This window comes from Motacilla alba, chromosome 7, assembly GCF_015832195.1.
Source record: "Motacilla alba alba isolate MOTALB_02 chromosome 7, Motacilla_alba_V1.0_pri, whole genome shotgun sequence".
Lineage (NCBI taxonomy): Eukaryota > Metazoa > Chordata > Aves > Passeriformes > Motacillidae > Motacilla > Motacilla alba.
The window spans coordinates 9,489,673-9,506,956 of record NC_052022.1 but is presented as its reverse complement, the minus strand read 5'-3'; the positions used below and the strand labels follow the sequence as shown (position 1 = coordinate 9,506,956).

The window sequence follows — 17,284 nt, the reverse complement described above, 5'->3', positions numbered from 1 at the left end:
AGCAGGTCACTTGCTTCCTCTGCAAAACACACCCCAGCAACACAACTGTCCCTGCTTCATTCTCATTTACAAGTATTGCTGAAACTTTCACAGGCTCTCATTTGGGGCATTTCCTACATGCCAAATATAAAGTGTAAATGCCTTTGCATAAGGCTCTGTCTGGCAGGGGAGCAGCTGCTTCTGTCCCCACACCACTGTCCTCGCACACCGCAGCAGCAGCACAAAATAAAACAGCAGCATGAATGACACTTGTGCCATCGGTGCTACGAGCACCCACATGACGCCTCCTGCCACCCAGCCCAGCTGCTGAATCACAGCTGTCATTGAAAACCGAAGATCTTTCCCTAAACTCACTGTAGTCGCTCACTTGCAGCCCCCCAAGGTGCTGCTGGACACAGAGGAAGCCAAGAAAAAGGTGACACCTTCTGTTTACTCAGCTAATTGCACTTCATTATCGCCCTGAAACGTGTTTCCCAGCAAACAGACAGAAAAAAGGGAACAGGATTTGGTGTGAGCAGGGCTGCAGGTGGGAGCCCTGAGCCTCCCCCTTGCCTGAGCCGGAGCTGTCACTGCTGAGCTGTTCAGCTGTCACTGAACGCAATCTGGGAAAAGTTAGCGGGAATATTCCCACTCATGGGTCCTTGAAACCCCAGCAGTCATCTGCCCTCACCCAGCTCCCTCCTCACATCCCCAGCACAGCCCTGGCCAGCAGACCCAGCACAGTGGACAGCACAGCACAGCCAGGCTCTAAGGGACCTCAGAGGTGTCCAGACAAGATCCCCATCGCTCAAATTCACAATCCTCCATTTTCACGGGCACAATGCCGAGATGGGCAGCAGAAGGCTACAAAGAACACTGCAAACACGGATGCTCTCTGCTGTTAGAAAACCTCCAAGTGAAACATAACAGGAGCACAAATTGAGAGTTCAGTCCCTGGGGTTAAACACCTAAATTAATAAGGCACCTTCAGTCATGCTCTGGAAACACTCCTTGCAAAATTATGGGTTGTCTCTGAAAGGCCAGTACCAAAGGACAGGGGACACATCTGGAAGCTCTGAACTGTACCACTGTCCAAGTGAGTGTCACTCCACAAACACAGCTAAGGAGAAAACCCCAGGGAACGAATGCCTGCTGACCCCAATGCAACGAACCCCCAGTTTTACCTGGATCAAGATGTGTAAAGGACCCAATGACAAAGTCCAGTGTTGAGACGGCCAGCAGGAAGAGCAGCAGGAGCTGGAGCCTGATGATCCACTTCACCCCAGCCAAATTGATTCCCAGGAGGCCAAGCAGGACAGCCAGGGAGATGCCACGCACTGCCCAGATGTTGCTGAGGCTCAGGACACCTGCAATGGACTCTGCAAAGCCAGTGATGTACATGGCACCTGCAACACACTGAGGGACACAGCTCTGTGAGTGCCCCGCAGAGAAAAAGGGATCCCCATCCACAGCCCCGTGCCAGCCTGTGGGGGCCTCTGTTCAGACAGACAGACAGACATTGGCTGTCACAGCACAACCTTTAATGTTCCTGTGGCCTGCAGGGACTGAAGCTTATTGCTGTAAGACAGCACACTGCCAAGGCAGCAGAGCCACTGCCCGGGCACACAGGGAAGGCTGGGTTCCACTGAAACATCTGCCCTCTGTTAACACTCCAGGAGAAACTACCCTGGCTCCTCTGAGAGAGAAAAGGATGAGCCAACTTCTGTTTCCTCCCTTCTTCTGTTTCTCTGGAGGAAAGGGTCCCAGTTCAGCACCTGCCTGAAGAGCAGCAGTTTGTCTCCCCCTTCACTGCCTCCCGGGGGTTATTTTTAACTCAGTGTTTAGTTTGCATGCAAACTCTGATGTTTCACCAGCTCCCCACCTCGCTGCTGGAATGGAGTCTGCCCTTTGGAGGAGAGCACATTGTGTGAGCTGGGCTCCCAGGACAGCAGCAGCAGGACAGGACACACACTCTGCCCCGGGTGGCTGAGAGCCCGTGGGACAGGACATCTGCAGCACAGCTCAAACACCACTGCAGCACAGCAACCCAAAACACCAGGATGTTTCACTCCCTTGATTCCTGCTAGCTGACATTCCAGCAACAGCCCTTCCAGTGCATGGCATCCCTGGAAAACCAGGGCAGACAGCTGCATTTGATATGGCTGGTGTGACCTTGGGTCCTGCAACCCCACCAGCCCTGTCCACAGCTGAGGGACGTGCAGTTCCCACACGACTGGAAGGGACAAAAAACAGCAAGAGCAGAGCCCTCACTCACTGCAGATCCCCCACCTGGGACTGAGCCAGCACTGCTCCACTGAGGCTGCTCAGGACAGCCTGGCCCATTCCCAGGAGCTGCAGGGTTGGTGGGGTTTTCAGCAAGGCTGGTGGCATGCGGATGTTCAGACTGGGGCACCCACAACTTGGAGATCCTAGAGGACTCACTTCCATCACAGGCAGACACCTGGATCAGGGGAGCTACACCCTGAGAGTCTTCCTCAGCAGCACGTGGCCAGTCCCTCCCTACTTGCCCCAGTCAGAGCAGGGCAGCAGTTGCCTCATGACAGAGGTTACAGCATCCCGTAGCAGAGGATCAGCCTGCAGCTGGTGCAGGGCACGTTGGGCAGAAAGCACAGCTGAGAAAGGAAAGGCATCAGCAACTTTTGGGAGCAGGCAAAGCGATTTGAAGTGAGCTGCCAGCTCCCAGCCCCTGTGCAGCCCCCGTGCACACGGGATGCCAAGCCAGGGGCCAGGGCTGCTGCAGCCCAGCTTTTACGACCCTCAGGACAGGCTGCAACATGATTGCTTTCCCAGACAGGGTCCTCTCGGAGAGCAAGAGTGGAAAATATGACAGGAAGGATTCTCATGTGTGGCCCATTTCCATATCTTGGCTTGTAACTGGGTTCAGTTCATATTTTATGGACACTTGCTTTTAATCTGGAGTGAAAGGAGAAGAGGGGATTATTTTTGGTTTGGGGGCTGTTCAGGGGTTTTGGAGATTGCTGTAAGCCAGTCAGTTAAAAACAAACCTCCATAAAAATGCTTCTCTGCTCACCACATTTTATACTGTTCATAACATCTTTATGGGGGGAGAGGGTTAAGTTACTGCAGGTTTAAGTGATTATTTTCCATTTTTTTTGTAGACTACTTGTGTATTTTTGTGCCTCACCACCCCATCAGCTCCTTGGGATCATTCAGAAAATCCAGAACTGTGACTTTTGGCTCACAAGAAGTCAATTAGCTGTAGCCTTTACCCCTGCCCAGCTCTCCTCCCACCCCAGCTCCGCTTCTGCTGGCTCCCACAGAGAAGCAGCCAAGGCTTGCCTGATCCCTAAGGGTACGTGGAGCATGCCAAGGCCAACCTGCCAGTCCACAGCCACTCACTGAGCTTTGCTTGGCCACCCTGACCTCTCCTGCTTCGTTTAATTTCAGTCTCCCGCCAGCAAGGGCATGTCCTGGCAGTGGGGGTAATTTGGGATGGGAGGACATGTCCTGCATGGCGTGTCCAGACACTCAGCTCCTCCACCAGGGTGACCCATGCCAGGCAGCACATTGCCATGCACAGGCTTGCTCCTGGGGAGCAGCGTGGGCTGAGTGCTCCCTGTGGTGCTCTCCCATGTTGCATTACCCAGACTTTACTTGAAACATTACTTTCTGCAGCAGGACAGCACAAGATTAATATCTACATTGCAAAGTTTCCAAATTTTCTTTGAATAACTTTTTAATTACCTGGCCAAAAATGTAAAGGAGGCCAATGGTGCCCCCTACTTGACCTCCAAGGACAGTAGAAATCATGGAGTAGACTCCTCCACTTCCAATGCTGCACTTCTCACACACCCCAATTCCAGACAAAACTGTCACCAGGGCAACCAGAATGACAAAGGACACCAGAAACATGCCCATTACAATGCCAGTGTTTCCCTGGAATGAAAAAAAATAAAAATAAATAAAGATTAATTCACACCAATCTGTTGGGACAGAATGAGAACCTACCCACTTCTAGTCACTAGTGATCTATGGATCTGGAGTCATTACAGATTAAAAGAAACACACACAGACACCCCTACTTGTCTAATTAGCGTAATTGATTGCCAAATTTAGAGCCTTTATTAGCACCCCTTTGATGACAACCTGTCTTGTTCTTAAGCCTGGGGCTGGGCAGACCTTTGCATGAGCAGGTTCTGCTCTGTCAATGGGCTCCTCCATGAATCACTGATTTTGTCCACTGGTTTAAAAGGAATGAGGTCAAACAATGATTCAGCCACCACGGTCAGGGGATCACTGCCTGTCTGCATGGTTTAGAATGACATGCTTAAAAAAAAAAAGCCACTTTCATAACAAGAGGTACTTCCAAAATAGAACCCCTGGTATTTGCAACGACTGATTTATTAACAGCATCAAGCTTGCATTTTAATTTTTCAGAACATTTACCTTTGAAAGCACTGATCCCTCCAAACAATGAGATGCCAAAGAACAAAACCCCAAAGGCAACGCAGCGTGGAAGATAAATAAGGCTCCACTCACAAAGCAGCGTGCGCCGGGAGCGCTCAGAGGGGCAGGTGGCTCTCACCCTGCCTGGGCTCGGGAGACTTTTCTGCACAGGATTCAGCCCCACTGAAAAAAAACCAACCCTTCCTGCTTGGGGCAGAGGGAGGGCTCCAGGAGGAGCTGCTGCACTCGCCACTGTGTGGCAAAGAGAGGTCTCTGAACAAACACAGCTGCAGGTCCCCATTGGCAAACTTAAACAGCAGCACAAGCCCTTTCTTTGGGGGTGTTCAGTCTGACATTTAGGGTCAGATTTTCAGAAACAAAATGTGCTTAGTACCTCCAAAGGAATTTAAGAACTCTTCTGAGCTCAGGACCTTCCCACTCTCTTGCACGTGGCTGTAATTTATTTTCCAGGGTCAGGAGTTTTCCCTTGTGCTCCAGCCCACCTTCCCCTGCTGACAAATCACTCAGGCCAGTGCACAGCAATCAGAAGGCTCCTCCAGTGCCCAGTGCTTTGCTAACATCTGGCTTCCCTTCCTTTCACTCATATTCCAGGCCATGTCTGTATCCCCTCTTTCCAACCTTGCTCCACAATGCTCATCTCTGTGGTCACGCTAGCCGTGATGGGGTTTTTATCACCGTTGCTTCCCTGCTCTGGGGTTGGTTGGAATCCTAGATTCTCTTTTTTTTTGTGAAAAAAAACCAGAAACATATGCAGGATGTTGGTATCATCATAAAATCCTATTTTGGTTCAGCCTCCTGCTGCCTTTGACAGGGGTGTTATCTGGTCAGTGGGGAACAGAGCCAAGGATTGCTATAAACACAGCTGTGGTTGGGTCAGCACCACAGCCCACCCAAACGCCATGCTTCTCTTTAAAAGGACAATTGTTCTTTTTCTTCAGCTGCTAACCCCAGGTTAAATGGTTAATAAACATTACATGCTTCAGTTAAAAAAAATTTAAAAAAAAAAAGCCAAACATATGCAAATATTCGCTTAGCCTTGGGCTTTTCCAGAAAGGTGCTACCAGGCTATGGCAGCAGGTAATGGGCAATCCAATGGTTCCTACAGAGTAAAGGGTTAACACTAAGACCGAGGGGGAATGCTGAACTCACAGCAGCAATAGCAAGCAGAGAAAGCGGGAAGAAAAAGCCCCCATTAAGCGTTGATGCTTATTTATGCATGCATGCTGGAAGGGGTTAGTGCAGCAGCAATCCCTGCTGAACATTTCAGCAAGATTAGGTCCCCTGGAACTGCAAAGCTTCACCAGCCCCAGCTCCAGCTCTGGAAATTTATAACGAAAGCCTGACTCTGGGAATAGCTTGACATATGACTGTCCTCTGCCAGGGGAGCTCTCTGCCAACCCTGGCTTCTCCTCCCTTCCCTTTCATGCTAGCTTCCAGCTGGTTCTGTTTTTCTTTCATTTATGGGCTTTGTTTATATTTGTGTTTGCTCCAGAAGTAACTTGCTTTCAAAGGAGATGTGGAGGAAATAAAATCAGAAGGCAAAGAAAGCTAAAAAATCATCCCAACTTCTCTGCCACAACAACTGCAGCTCCCCTCAACCCCTCCAGCAAAGCAGTCTTCAGTGCAGAGTGCAAGTGTCTTCCTGCTCCTTTTGGAAGGTGCCCACCATGCCTGTGACAAAAAGTCTGCCTGAAGCTCAAATCCCATCCATTTCTAGGGAAGATTTCCTTCTTCTAAGGGGAAATTTTGAGGCATAATACAGTATTTTGCATCGGGAGGGGACAGTATTCCAGGCTCTGACCCTCAGAGATGTTGTTAAGGACCCAGCAGTGGAAGATCCTTTGATAGCAATGACAGTTTCACCTGACTGAGGATTTCCCATTCAAAAAGTCAGGAACTCCAACACTGGCATGTTTGGAAGAGACCTCCTTCAGTAGTGTTGGGAGGATGGATGAGTGGCTGTAAAAGTGTTAATTTCTCCTCAACAATACGACGCAAGGGTGTCCCTGTTCACTGTCAAGGTTGGTTGTTGTGTTTTCCTTTCTCTTTCTGAAAGCTAAGATAGGAAACCACTCACAAAGACCACCTCAGCTGCACATTTTAGTGGAATTTTTTGAAAAGCTATAAAATACCAGAGGGCATGAGCAACACCTATAACAAAGAGCACAGAATCCAAAACACTTGGGTGCTGATGGAGATACAAGGCAAGGGAGGGCGGAGGAAAATGTCTATTCAAACATTCAACCAAGACAGCACTTGCTCACCACAAGCCATCCCGTCCTCAGGAAAAGAACCACTCCAAAAATGTTGATCATGCAGGAGGTGAAGACCCCATCCCACGTTCCAAAAAGCACTGGCTCCCATACAAACAGCTGGATCTTCCACCAGGGCTTGGTCTGTGTTTGAGATACCTAGGGAAAAGCAAAGCCTGGGGTTTACCTCTCATGTTTTATGGGCAGGCTGCGCAAGTGGTGCCACAGCCAGCCACCAACAGGGGGATGGCCACCAACAGCTGCTGAGACACTCCTTTGCTGCAAGTTGTCCCTAAGATGAAGGGCTGTCAGGCTGTTGGCACACCTGGGCCCTGAAAGAGGCAGCTCCCTACAATACCCTGTTTATATTCTTGTAGGATAAGCAGCATCAGAGCCCCACTGAGCCCCAGTGAATTAACCCCCATGCATCAACCAAAAACCATTCAAGGGTCCTTCACAGGGCCTGCAGCTACGCACTGTGCTTCTCCTCCTGTCCCTTCCAAACACTCCACCAAGGCAAGCAAGATTCTCAGTGCCTGGGAGAACTCCCTTAGAGGATATGGCAAACCAGGCTGGACCAGCTGGGACCAACAGAATAGGTTAAGATGGTTTTCCCATCACAGTCATATCTGAGCAGGACCCTTTGCTTCCAACAGGAGACATGGGGCTCTGGGCCTTGGGGCATGGTGATTTTCCAGAGCTGCTGGAACCAAGATCAGAAACTCCAGGGAAACTGTAGTTTTCCTATGGCAACTCCTTCCTCTTGCCTTCTGGAAGTTGAGTCTCTTCTTCCCCTTTCTAAGTCATACACCTCAGATATACGCAGCAAAATGAAGGGCAGATCTGTTACTTCACTCCTGTTCCCTTGCACAGAGGTGACCAGGAGGGCAGAGGCCATGGAGATAGAAATTTAGGAAAGGAGATGGCTCTGTGACATACCTGCTGTGCTTCCTCATGGAAGAGCTCTTGGACATATCCCTCACTCCGGGCACCATTGCGGCTGAACATCGTCTCCTCGGCGCCGCCTCCGCCTGCCCAAAGCACAGCTCTAGCACAACCACGGCCCAAGCTCCTCTGAGTGGAAGCTCAGCTCGGTCCAATTCCTGCAGGGCTGGCTCCTCCGTTGCAGAAGATTCATGGTTTTATTCCAGCCTTACTGTGAAAGCAGGAAAGATGAAAGACAAGACTGCTGCTTTCTTAGTTTGTGCCAAAGCACAACGCCTTGTCCACACAGTCAACAGCGGCTTGTAGAAATGCTGAACCAGAGGGACACCACAGCAAGCAAAGAGCAAGGCTCCCCCAGCACAGGCTCCACCATCAGCCACACATTTAACAGCCCTTGGTAGCCTTTTCCAAACCTAAGCCCAGCATCCTGTAGCACTGGCTCCACAGTGTTGTCTGCAAAATGCATTTCCTCTCCTTGGTTTTAAATCTGGTGCCTGGTAATATCATTGCATGCTCCTGTGCTCCAGTGACATAGGACACATGGATTATTCACTTCCCAGCACCACTCATCACTTCACAGCCTTGACCACGTCTGCTTCAGCTGTACCTTTTGCAGACCAAGGTCCTGCCAGTGCATTCAGTTACCCACAGTCTCCCACACCAGGTGTCAAGAGAGCCCTTCTGGCTATTTCTCAGTGTAGTGCACCATGCCTAGGTAAGACAAAGAGGGCTGCAGTCAGAGAGGAGCAAGACTTGTTCCACAAATGTGGACAGGGCAGCTTGTCTGGATCATTGGCTCTCCTGGGGCAGGTAATTTGCTGGCCAGCTGAACCCACATGCTTAAACAACCAACCATGATCACACAGGGCTTGTACCAATGGCTGGGCACCTTACCTGAGACCAGAGACCAAATTAATCCAAAAAGACCAAATTAATTAAGGGCAGAAATCCAACAGAAATGTGCTTTGCTTATTCCACAGGGACATACAGAAACTACTTTGTGTCACTCAGGATTTCTGCACCAGGGTCTGAATGTCTTTCACCATCCTGCCCTTATTACTCTACTTTGAAATACCCAGTATTAAATAACCAAAGCAGATGCTGCTCCGCCGCAGTGTTTCAGTTGCAGAAGGTCTCCTGCAGCTGGGGTACAATGGGCAGCACGGCAGGTTTTTCTTTGCCCTGCCCACATGGCCAGTTAAGCAGCACCAAAGCCGTGAGAGTTCACGGATGCCCTGCTGCTGCCCCCACATTTCTTGAAGCAAATAACCCTTCACAATATCACAAATGGTTGCTGTTACAGGGAGAGTGGAGCTTCAAGCAGGGCAAAAGCAGCAGGAGCAGATGAACTCGAAAGAAACAAAGCTCATGTTTTTTTTTTTCAAATAGCCACAGTAATAAAAAATGGAAGAAAATACACAACGTGAAACAAGATTACAATTGAATAGCCATATTCTCCTAAGAATCCCCAGTGCAGTCCTTCCTTTACTTTCACTCAGTAAAGCATTCACTGGGGTCATCCAAACTCCAGTCTGCCCCAGCAGTCCCATCTAGATGTGGAGAAAGGGGAGGCTGCAGCTCTGCAGCCCCGGGCTCTCCTAAACCACTCCACCAAGGGAGGCAGAAGGAGACAGCTCCAAGCCCTTACAGCAGCTCAGGGTGGAAGTGACTCTCTCAGTGTGTCTGGTGTGTGACATTACATGGATATTACCCACCTGAAACTTGCAAAACACTAAAAGAAGGGCTGCACACATGGATTTTCGACCTGAAGCACACCTAGCAAGAAATGCTACCTGCCTAGACATTTAAATCCCCTTATCTCACCATTTCCTTCCTTTTTCTTTGCTTTAAAACCCCTCTCCTGCCCTGTGCTCTAGGGTCCTTTCTGCCAGCTACTGCTCACCTTGGTGTTGAGATCTTCCTCCTCCACAAACCCAGGAAATTGCCTCTGCACCACTGCTCCTCTGTGGCATTTCCAACTGCCCAAAAATCTTATTACCCAGTTCAGTAATCATTTACATCCCACCACGACTCCTGGATCCATTGGTCGCTACGAGGTAGCCAAAGCAAACACAGGAGGGGGTGTAAAGCACAGGAGGGGGAGCTGGACAAATGCACTCACAGCCACATCCCAATCCATGAACATGCAAGTATTTCTGCAATTTAGGGTCTGTGAGTGGAAAGTCCTTGGGGCAGGTGCCCTCCTCCTGCCCCACGCAGCACTCTATCAGCACTGGGATATTTTTGGGTGCTATTTTGTATCTAGGTCACCAACTCTTTTTCTGCTAAACACACCAGCGGGATAAATAAACTAAACAGAAACTATTTTCCCTAATATAAGTGAGCCTCTAACTTGAAAGTAAATTGCTGTTATTTTTCCTAAGGTTTCTGCCAAATACACTAGCCAGTCTATAAATTAAAGACGAACGTCTGTTTTAATCTTTCCATACCATTTAGCACTCAAGAGAGCAGAAGAGCATTAGCAAACCTCGCAGAAACATTACAAAGGCTCATCTCCTTTTCCTGCAACACTTCTATATTTAATTGCAAAACCAGATTCCTATAGATTAAATTTCTGTGCCCTCCATATCCTTTCAAAGCACTATTTTATTAATCATCACATTAAAGCTGCTTCTGAGCTAAGCGTCGCTGCTCTGAGCTACTCAACAGCTGGCTGATTCCGAAGAGGAAAGGTTAACGCCTTCCCAAGCACAACTGCGTGTGGTCCCACGACCTCCGAAGCCTCCGTCCTCGCCAGAGGAGGTGCTCCTAAAGCCTCTCCTCCCAAGGGACACAGCAGCCAACAGCATTGTAGTTTTAATCAATCCCTTCAACTCCTCTCCGGGTCAAGTTCTTAAAAACACCTAATTTAGGAGTTTTTTAGGAAAGCGGAATTGAAGGGAAATGAAGCGGCCATCAGCGCAGCAAAGGTAACGCCACGCGGAGCAGCGCTTGGCTGCTCCCAGTTACTCATTTACTGCACCGGCCAGCACAATTACCGAGCTCGTTCTGTTTTCACGTATCTCCGTAGAGCAACGAAGGCTGCGGAAAACCAGACGTGGGAAACAAGCCCGGACTCTCCCCAGCAACTTCAGCTTTCCGGTGTGGCCGGAGAGCTTGGGTTTGGCAGAGGCCACGGCGTTGCCAGCACCTGGGGGCTGCGGCCACCGCCACACCCTGCCCGGGCAGCGCTCCGACCTACCCGCTCCCTCTTACCTCTGTTTGTTTTATCCTTTTTAAATTCTCTTTTTTCCTCAAATTTTCCATTTTTTTCCCTTTTTTTCTTTTTGTTTCGCTGTTTTTGCCTCTTTTTTTCCCTCTTCTATTTCCTTTTTTTCTGGTTTTCTTTCACCTTTCTTTTTTTAACTTCCTCCCCACGCCCTTATTAGTCTTTTTTCTTTTACCTTTTGGGGGGGAGCTCTTTTCCACCTTTTTTTTCGCCCCCACCATGGTTTTTATTTTTTAGCTTTCCTCTCCCCCGATTACCTCCCTCCTCCCTCCGCCCCGTCCGAGCCGCCGCAGCACCGGAGGGAGCAGCGGGCAAAGCCAAGCCGAGCCCGGCGCCACCTGCGCGGTCCCGGGCGGGCCCCGCGGCTCAGGCCGGTCCCCCATCCCGGCTCGGGGGTGTCCCCGCGGTGCCGACCCCACTCACCTGGCGGCTCCCGGGCCCTCCCTCCTTCCCTCCTTCCCGCCGGCTCCCGCGGCGCCGCCTCCCGCCGGGGCGGCCCCGGGCGCTGCCACGTCTGCCCGGGCACCGCGCCCGCCCCGCAGCACCGGCAGCGGCAGCGTCTGCCCGGCTCGGGCCGGAACCAGCCGTGCCCGGGACACGCCGGCTCCCGGAGCGCCGAGACCCCGCAGCGCCGAGCGTGGGGAACAGAAATCATCAGGGGCTGGGAGCAGATTGGCGCTCGATCTGCAGTTCTCAGGAGTCTGACAAAATAAGTGAATAAATAAGCAAATTCACAGCTGCTTGGGGAAACGCTGGCCACGGGGAAAGGGGGCTCTGATTCCACACAGTGACATTTCAATAGCAGCTGGATCCAGTCGAACTTCCCAGCCCTGGGCTGCCAAGAAATTCTGTGACCTTGCACAGGCAAAGCTCCACCTGAATTAAAGGCAGGAATTTTGGATAGTCTCAATATAAAGAGGATCATATCTAGAGCCAGCCACTCTTCCTTAAGAGTTCGTGTAGCAGCTTCGATTTAATTTACTTCCAAAACGGGTTAGGGCCATTTTAATTTTCAAAAAGGATCCATACAAGACATTCATGTAATCCAGTGAACCTGTTTTGATTTTCCTGCAGAGCCAAAGTGTGAACAAGCCTCTGCTCTTGAATAAAACCACAAATTTCTGTGAGTGGCAGAAAAGGAAAGCAAGAGTTCAGAAAAGACAGATGACTTCTCAAAGGAGGATGAAGCCTGAGGAAACCACAGAATGTCTGGGGTTCAAAGGGACCTTAAAGATCACCTGATTCCAACTGCCCTGCTTTGGGCAGACACTTTTCACCAGGTTGCTCAAAGCCCTGTCCAACCTGACCTTGAACTTCCAGGGATGGGGCATCCACACAGCTTCTCTGGACAACCTGTCCCAGTGCCTCACCACCCTCACAGTAAATAATTTCTTCCCATTATCTAACCTAAACCTTCCTCTTCTCGTTTGAAGCCATTCCCCTTTGTCCTGTCAATACATGCTCTTGAAGTGTTCCCTTTAAGCTTCCTTCAGGGGCTGGAAGGCTGCAATTAAGTCACCCCTAAGCACCTTTAGCAAGAGGAACAATCCCAGTTCTATAGATAGCTCCCCGGATATCCCATTCCTGGAATATTTGGAAGCTCTCCTCCACTCCCTTCTTTTTACACTCCACAACTAACAGGGAACAGGTTCAGCCAGCTTCTCCCATCATGAGGGCCAGTGAAAAATCCGAAATAAGTATCTTGAATTTGTTGCAGCACCTCCTTCCCTGAGGACCAGCCCTGTAGCCTGCCCACAGGCACTTCTGTGCCCTCCCCACACACATGGGCACACCTGGCAAGTGCTAAAGAAGTTTCTTGGGCCAGCTGCTACTGCCACTTGCCACTGCTGAACACTCCTTTGGGAAATGCTGCCTCTGCACTGGAAAGAACCACAGGAGAAAACCAGTGAAAGGTGTTTGTTTTTTTTTAAGGACTGACACATTAAAATCACCAAGCTCTCCTAAGAAGCACTTTCAGGAATGTTCAGCATTAATCTCTGTCTGGTCCTATTTTAGTCATGGCAATTTTCAACATTCTCCTGCTTGTCAAGAGAATTCTTCCAAGAGCAGGAGACCTCCTTCAGCAGGGCTGTGTGCATTTCAAACCAGTGTCTTCATGTAAGTCTTACTCCACACCACTTTAGGGCCTTCCAAGAAAACTATCACAAATTGAGAAAGTTTTCTAAAAGCCCTAATTAAAATTCTCTCTCACTAAGCTGAGTACCTTAGCTCTACAGGGAATAAATGGGGAGAAAACTGAAACTAAGAGTTAAAATTGTTTTCTCAAAGTCCAAATCTCGAGTGCTTTCAGGGCTAGCAAAGGACACTGAATTCCACAGACCTGCTAGAATCCTCTCCCTCAAGTTACACAGGTCCTGGGGCAGATGGAGCCATCCAAAGCCTGGCAGACCTACACACTGCACATCCTGAACCATGATTTGAGAAGACTTTTGATGGTCCATGTGGTGTCACTGAATGGAAATTGCTCCAGGGAATGGAGTCTGGAAATGGGTTTAAGAGAGTGTGAAGAGGGTGACAAAAGGTTATGTGGGACAGAACAGGTACGGGAACAATAGAGGTGTCAAAGATACAAACATGGCCTCCAGAAAGAGGGAAAGAAAGCAGCAGCACAGAGGTCAGTCAGCAAGAGAAGAGAATTTGAAACATCCGCAAGTCTGAGCCATCCTGTGAAATGTGGAAAGGATTGATCCTTAATAGGATGAATATTAATTGTCACCTACCTCATCATCATCTTCTTCAGCTGCCAAACATACACATCTTAAAACACAATGTGCAATTTCCATGTACACACAGAGCACAAACTGTGAATAACTACTCAGTTTAGCTAACCCCATCACTTAATGACCTATCAACCCTAGACTGACCATAAAACAGGTCACATAGAGAATGTTCTCAGAATAAATGAAGAGACAATCTTTTTCAAGTTCACTCACAGCTGCAAATTGTAAAATACTTTGCCTTTAAAATGGATTTTTACCTGGTGGTATTCAGTGTGTGTAATAGCGGTTATCAACATAATACCTGAGCATCACTATAAACAACATTGTTTCAATTCCTTCAAATGGATTTTCAGGCAACAACTCTGTGAGAGTACTGCCAAAGTACATTTCCACACCTGCTGTGGGGACTCACACTGTCCTTATGGCTCATTTTCAAGTAGCTGCAACATCCATCACTCTAGCTAGTGTTTGACTAGGAGTTTTATCAATCATCCTGTTCACTTCCTCTAAGGGAACAGAGCTAGTCCTAAAGAAAAGCCCCCTTTCAGAGTCCTGGTTTGCAGGAAAAGATCACTTTGTCCCACTGGTGCCCTTGCACTTGCTTATGTCTTTCTGAGCTGTATCTTTCTTAGGCTGTTCTGTCTACATTAGCTCTTTAACAAAGATGATTTCAGGAACTGGCAAAGACTAATGGAAGAAAACACAGGACTTGAGAAAAGACAAACAAGTCATCCTTTCAGCTTCTGATGTCATCCTCTATTTTGCTGTTGCATGTCACTGCATGGTTGAGATTACCTCGCAATTACGCTGAACATTCCCAGCACTCACAGTCGTTGCTTTATCCTCTCTCATGGCTCAGTTTATCCTGTGACAAGAATGATAAAGGATGTGCTGCTCCTGAAGAGCTTTCAGAGTATAATACTTACACATTTTGAACAGTCATTATTCATTATACAGCAGAAAAGTATTTTTTTTATAATTTACACACCTAAAGTAATGGAACCTTTTGGTTTCAATTGGGCCAGGCTAGTGCTTTTGATCTAACAAAAGCTGTTACTTCTGCCTTTGTGAAACGGCACTAACGATCACATCTGACAATGAAAACAAAGATTTTATGCGAATAAACTGAAAATTAACGTATTCAGTGGTACTACTTGTATTTCCATAGCTGCTGAGAAGGTATCACCTCCTCTAAATGAAGGCAGCTACATACAAGCTACTGCCAAGGCACTGATCTATCTAAAAAGATGTCAGCACCAAGCCTGGTCTGGGACCAGGCACCACATTTCTAGACAAGAGGCCTGGAAGACACAGCCACGGGCCCAATGAAATCACACGAACAGCAATCACACACCAACGTGTCTTGGCTGTCCTGTGGAAGACCGGCAGGGCTGCCCAGGGAGATGGACTCCGAGTGGGAAGAACAACAGGGACTTGTACACCCAGCAAACGTCCAGAAGCGAGTTTAAATAACAGAGGTAGGAACTGGAACCATGATTCTGCATGACGTGCACGGCTGCTGACACGGACAGAAGTGACGTAGACTGGCTGGACTGTAACAGACCTGCACACACATTTTAAAATGGAACCTCACCAAATCATCCCGTTTCATCTCTGCCAGTGCCTTGTACATGTATGCATTCAAAGCAGATGGTGCAGCAGGGATGTCAGGAACCTCAAGACCAGCCCTGGTGTGAAAGGGAAGAGCACTGCAGAGGAGGCAACTTACCTGAGCAACCAGGGCAGGGCTGTTGGCTTTGAAAGGGCAGCACAAATGGGCTCCTTTTTAAACCCTGTTCCAGTGAACAGCTCTCTTCATTAAACTGCATGTCTTGACAACTAAAGCAGACAGAAAAGCAAACAATATTCTATGGAAGACTATCTTCTGTGGATTTGGCAAGTGTAATGGAGGAGATAATCAACACACAGGATACTTTCTGAGATGACCTCCCTAAGACAACACACCTCCAAATCTCCAAATTTTATAAACTGCTGTCTATCCTGAAGCCACAAAATAGTTTACCCTGTGCACTGCAAGAAAAATATTAATTGCAAAGAGATATTTTAATGCCTCTAAATAAACAAATAACCAATTATTTTAATAGAAAAATGCTTCCTTCTCCTAGCAAAAACTAAAAGCAAGCTAATTTAAATGGACTATTTTTCTCACTCAACACAAAATATAGGTTCGATAATTCTTTTCAATATCAAAATGTTGAAAAGTATCTTTTCAGTATCACTTTACTCTTTGTCAGTATTAATCATAAAAGTCAATAGGCAGATGTGATCAGTTTTGATTTCCTATTTCCACCACATAATTAAAACAAATGAAAATCAGTATAACTAATGTAAGCGAAAATAAAGACAACCAGAGTGGCTGAGTACAAGGACCCTACACCATCAGCAACACTGCAGAGTCAGACTGCACCCACAACACAAAATCATCAAACATGAGACCATTAAAAGCAGTTATTATGCTGGCTGGATGCTAACATATCACATGAAGTTTATAAGGTATTTTAAAAAGGCAATACTGTAACTTGCACACTGGAGTAAGACTGAAACCAAGTCCTAGGCAGTGCTGGAGCTGCGTTCACACCCTGCTCCAGGGGTACACAAAGGCACTCAGGGACAGCAGTGCCTCCCATGGCTCAGAGGGACCGAGCAGGGGCATTTCCTACAGCCACTTTCCGTCTGTGCTGCTGCAGTCAGCGACAGCCTGGGCTGTGCGCGGCCACCGCTGCCAGGGCTGCTGGCCCTGGGTAAGGCACGAGAGCAAACCTGAGTGCCCTTCTCTGCCACGGCCAAATCCAGCCAGCTGAGCCAGCCTCCAAGCAGGGCGCAGCTGAGGCCAGACGAGAAGCTCCTCTCACGCAGCCACTGCTGCCAGAGGAGGTTCCCGAGGTGGCCAGTGGATGCCCCGGCAGTGGCCCTGCCAGGTGAGGGGCTGGTGACATCCCAGAGCCACCAGCTCTTCCTGCCGCGCTCATCTGATCACAGCTCCATCTTCACACACTGCTTCGCTGCAGTTCTTTTCCCTTTAAAAGCTACTGTGCCACTTTTAATACCTTCTTACATAAAACTTGTTTTTTAACATGAAGTAAAATCAACACAGCCAAGCATTCCACAAAAATCAAGTATTTACCAAAAAGGACCCTACCAAAAGATTCAGGGAAACATTCATGCCTGATACACACAAACAAATAAAGAGGAGAAAGCGGAATTACCAGTAATTAATGCTACAGGGCATCTTTATGGTTTTGCATAAATGCTGCAATCCTCAATATTTTTAGAAAATATTTGCTTTAACAATGGAAAAATCTATGCAACAAATACACTACACGTGCTACAAAATGCTGTAGTGCACACATGGCACACTGTTATCCACCAGACTTGAAATCTTGAGTAATTGAGTTCACCCTTCTTACAACTGACATTAAAACAAAGTCCTGATTCTCATGTACGTGAGCAGCTGCTGGCACTGAGCAAACTCACTCCAGCGCAAACAAAAACCACAAAAGGAAAGCTGGTCTAGCACTAGGTATTTCTATTAAAGTGGTTTCAGTGCAAGCTTCTCAGACAACCAGGATTGAAGTTAAGGTCAGATATTCTGTTTTCTATCATCAAAGGAGGCAATGAGATCCAAAGGAGAAGAAAACCCAAATAAGTTCTGTGTGTTTCAAATCAAA

General features: G+C 48.3%; 1 protein-coding gene across 2 annotated transcripts in view; it reads right to left on the bottom strand.

Moving 5' to 3' along the window:
* SLC12A8 (solute carrier family 12 member 8) overlaps positions 1-14,763 on the bottom strand; it is a 53,894-nt gene extending 39,131 nt beyond the window's left edge. Inside the window, exons 1-5 of one of the 2 annotated variants that reach the window (XM_038142242.1) lie at positions 11,278-14,763; positions 7,620-7,836; positions 6,693-6,839; positions 3,706-3,897; positions 1,164-1,395 (exon numbers count right to left, since the gene is read on the bottom strand). In XM_038142242.1, the coding sequence (XP_037998170.1) occupies positions 1,164-1,395; positions 3,706-3,897; positions 6,693-6,839; positions 7,620-7,688 (640 nt within the window). In that variant the 5' untranslated portion in view covers positions 7,689-7,836; positions 11,278-14,763. Of the gene's footprint in view, positions 1-1,163; positions 1,396-3,705; positions 3,898-6,692; positions 6,840-7,619; positions 7,837-8,232; positions 8,440-11,277 lie in introns of those variants that run through there. The other variant, XM_038142243.1, reaches the window with a different exon arrangement.
* Positions 14,764-17,284: the final 2,521 nt, after the last annotated feature.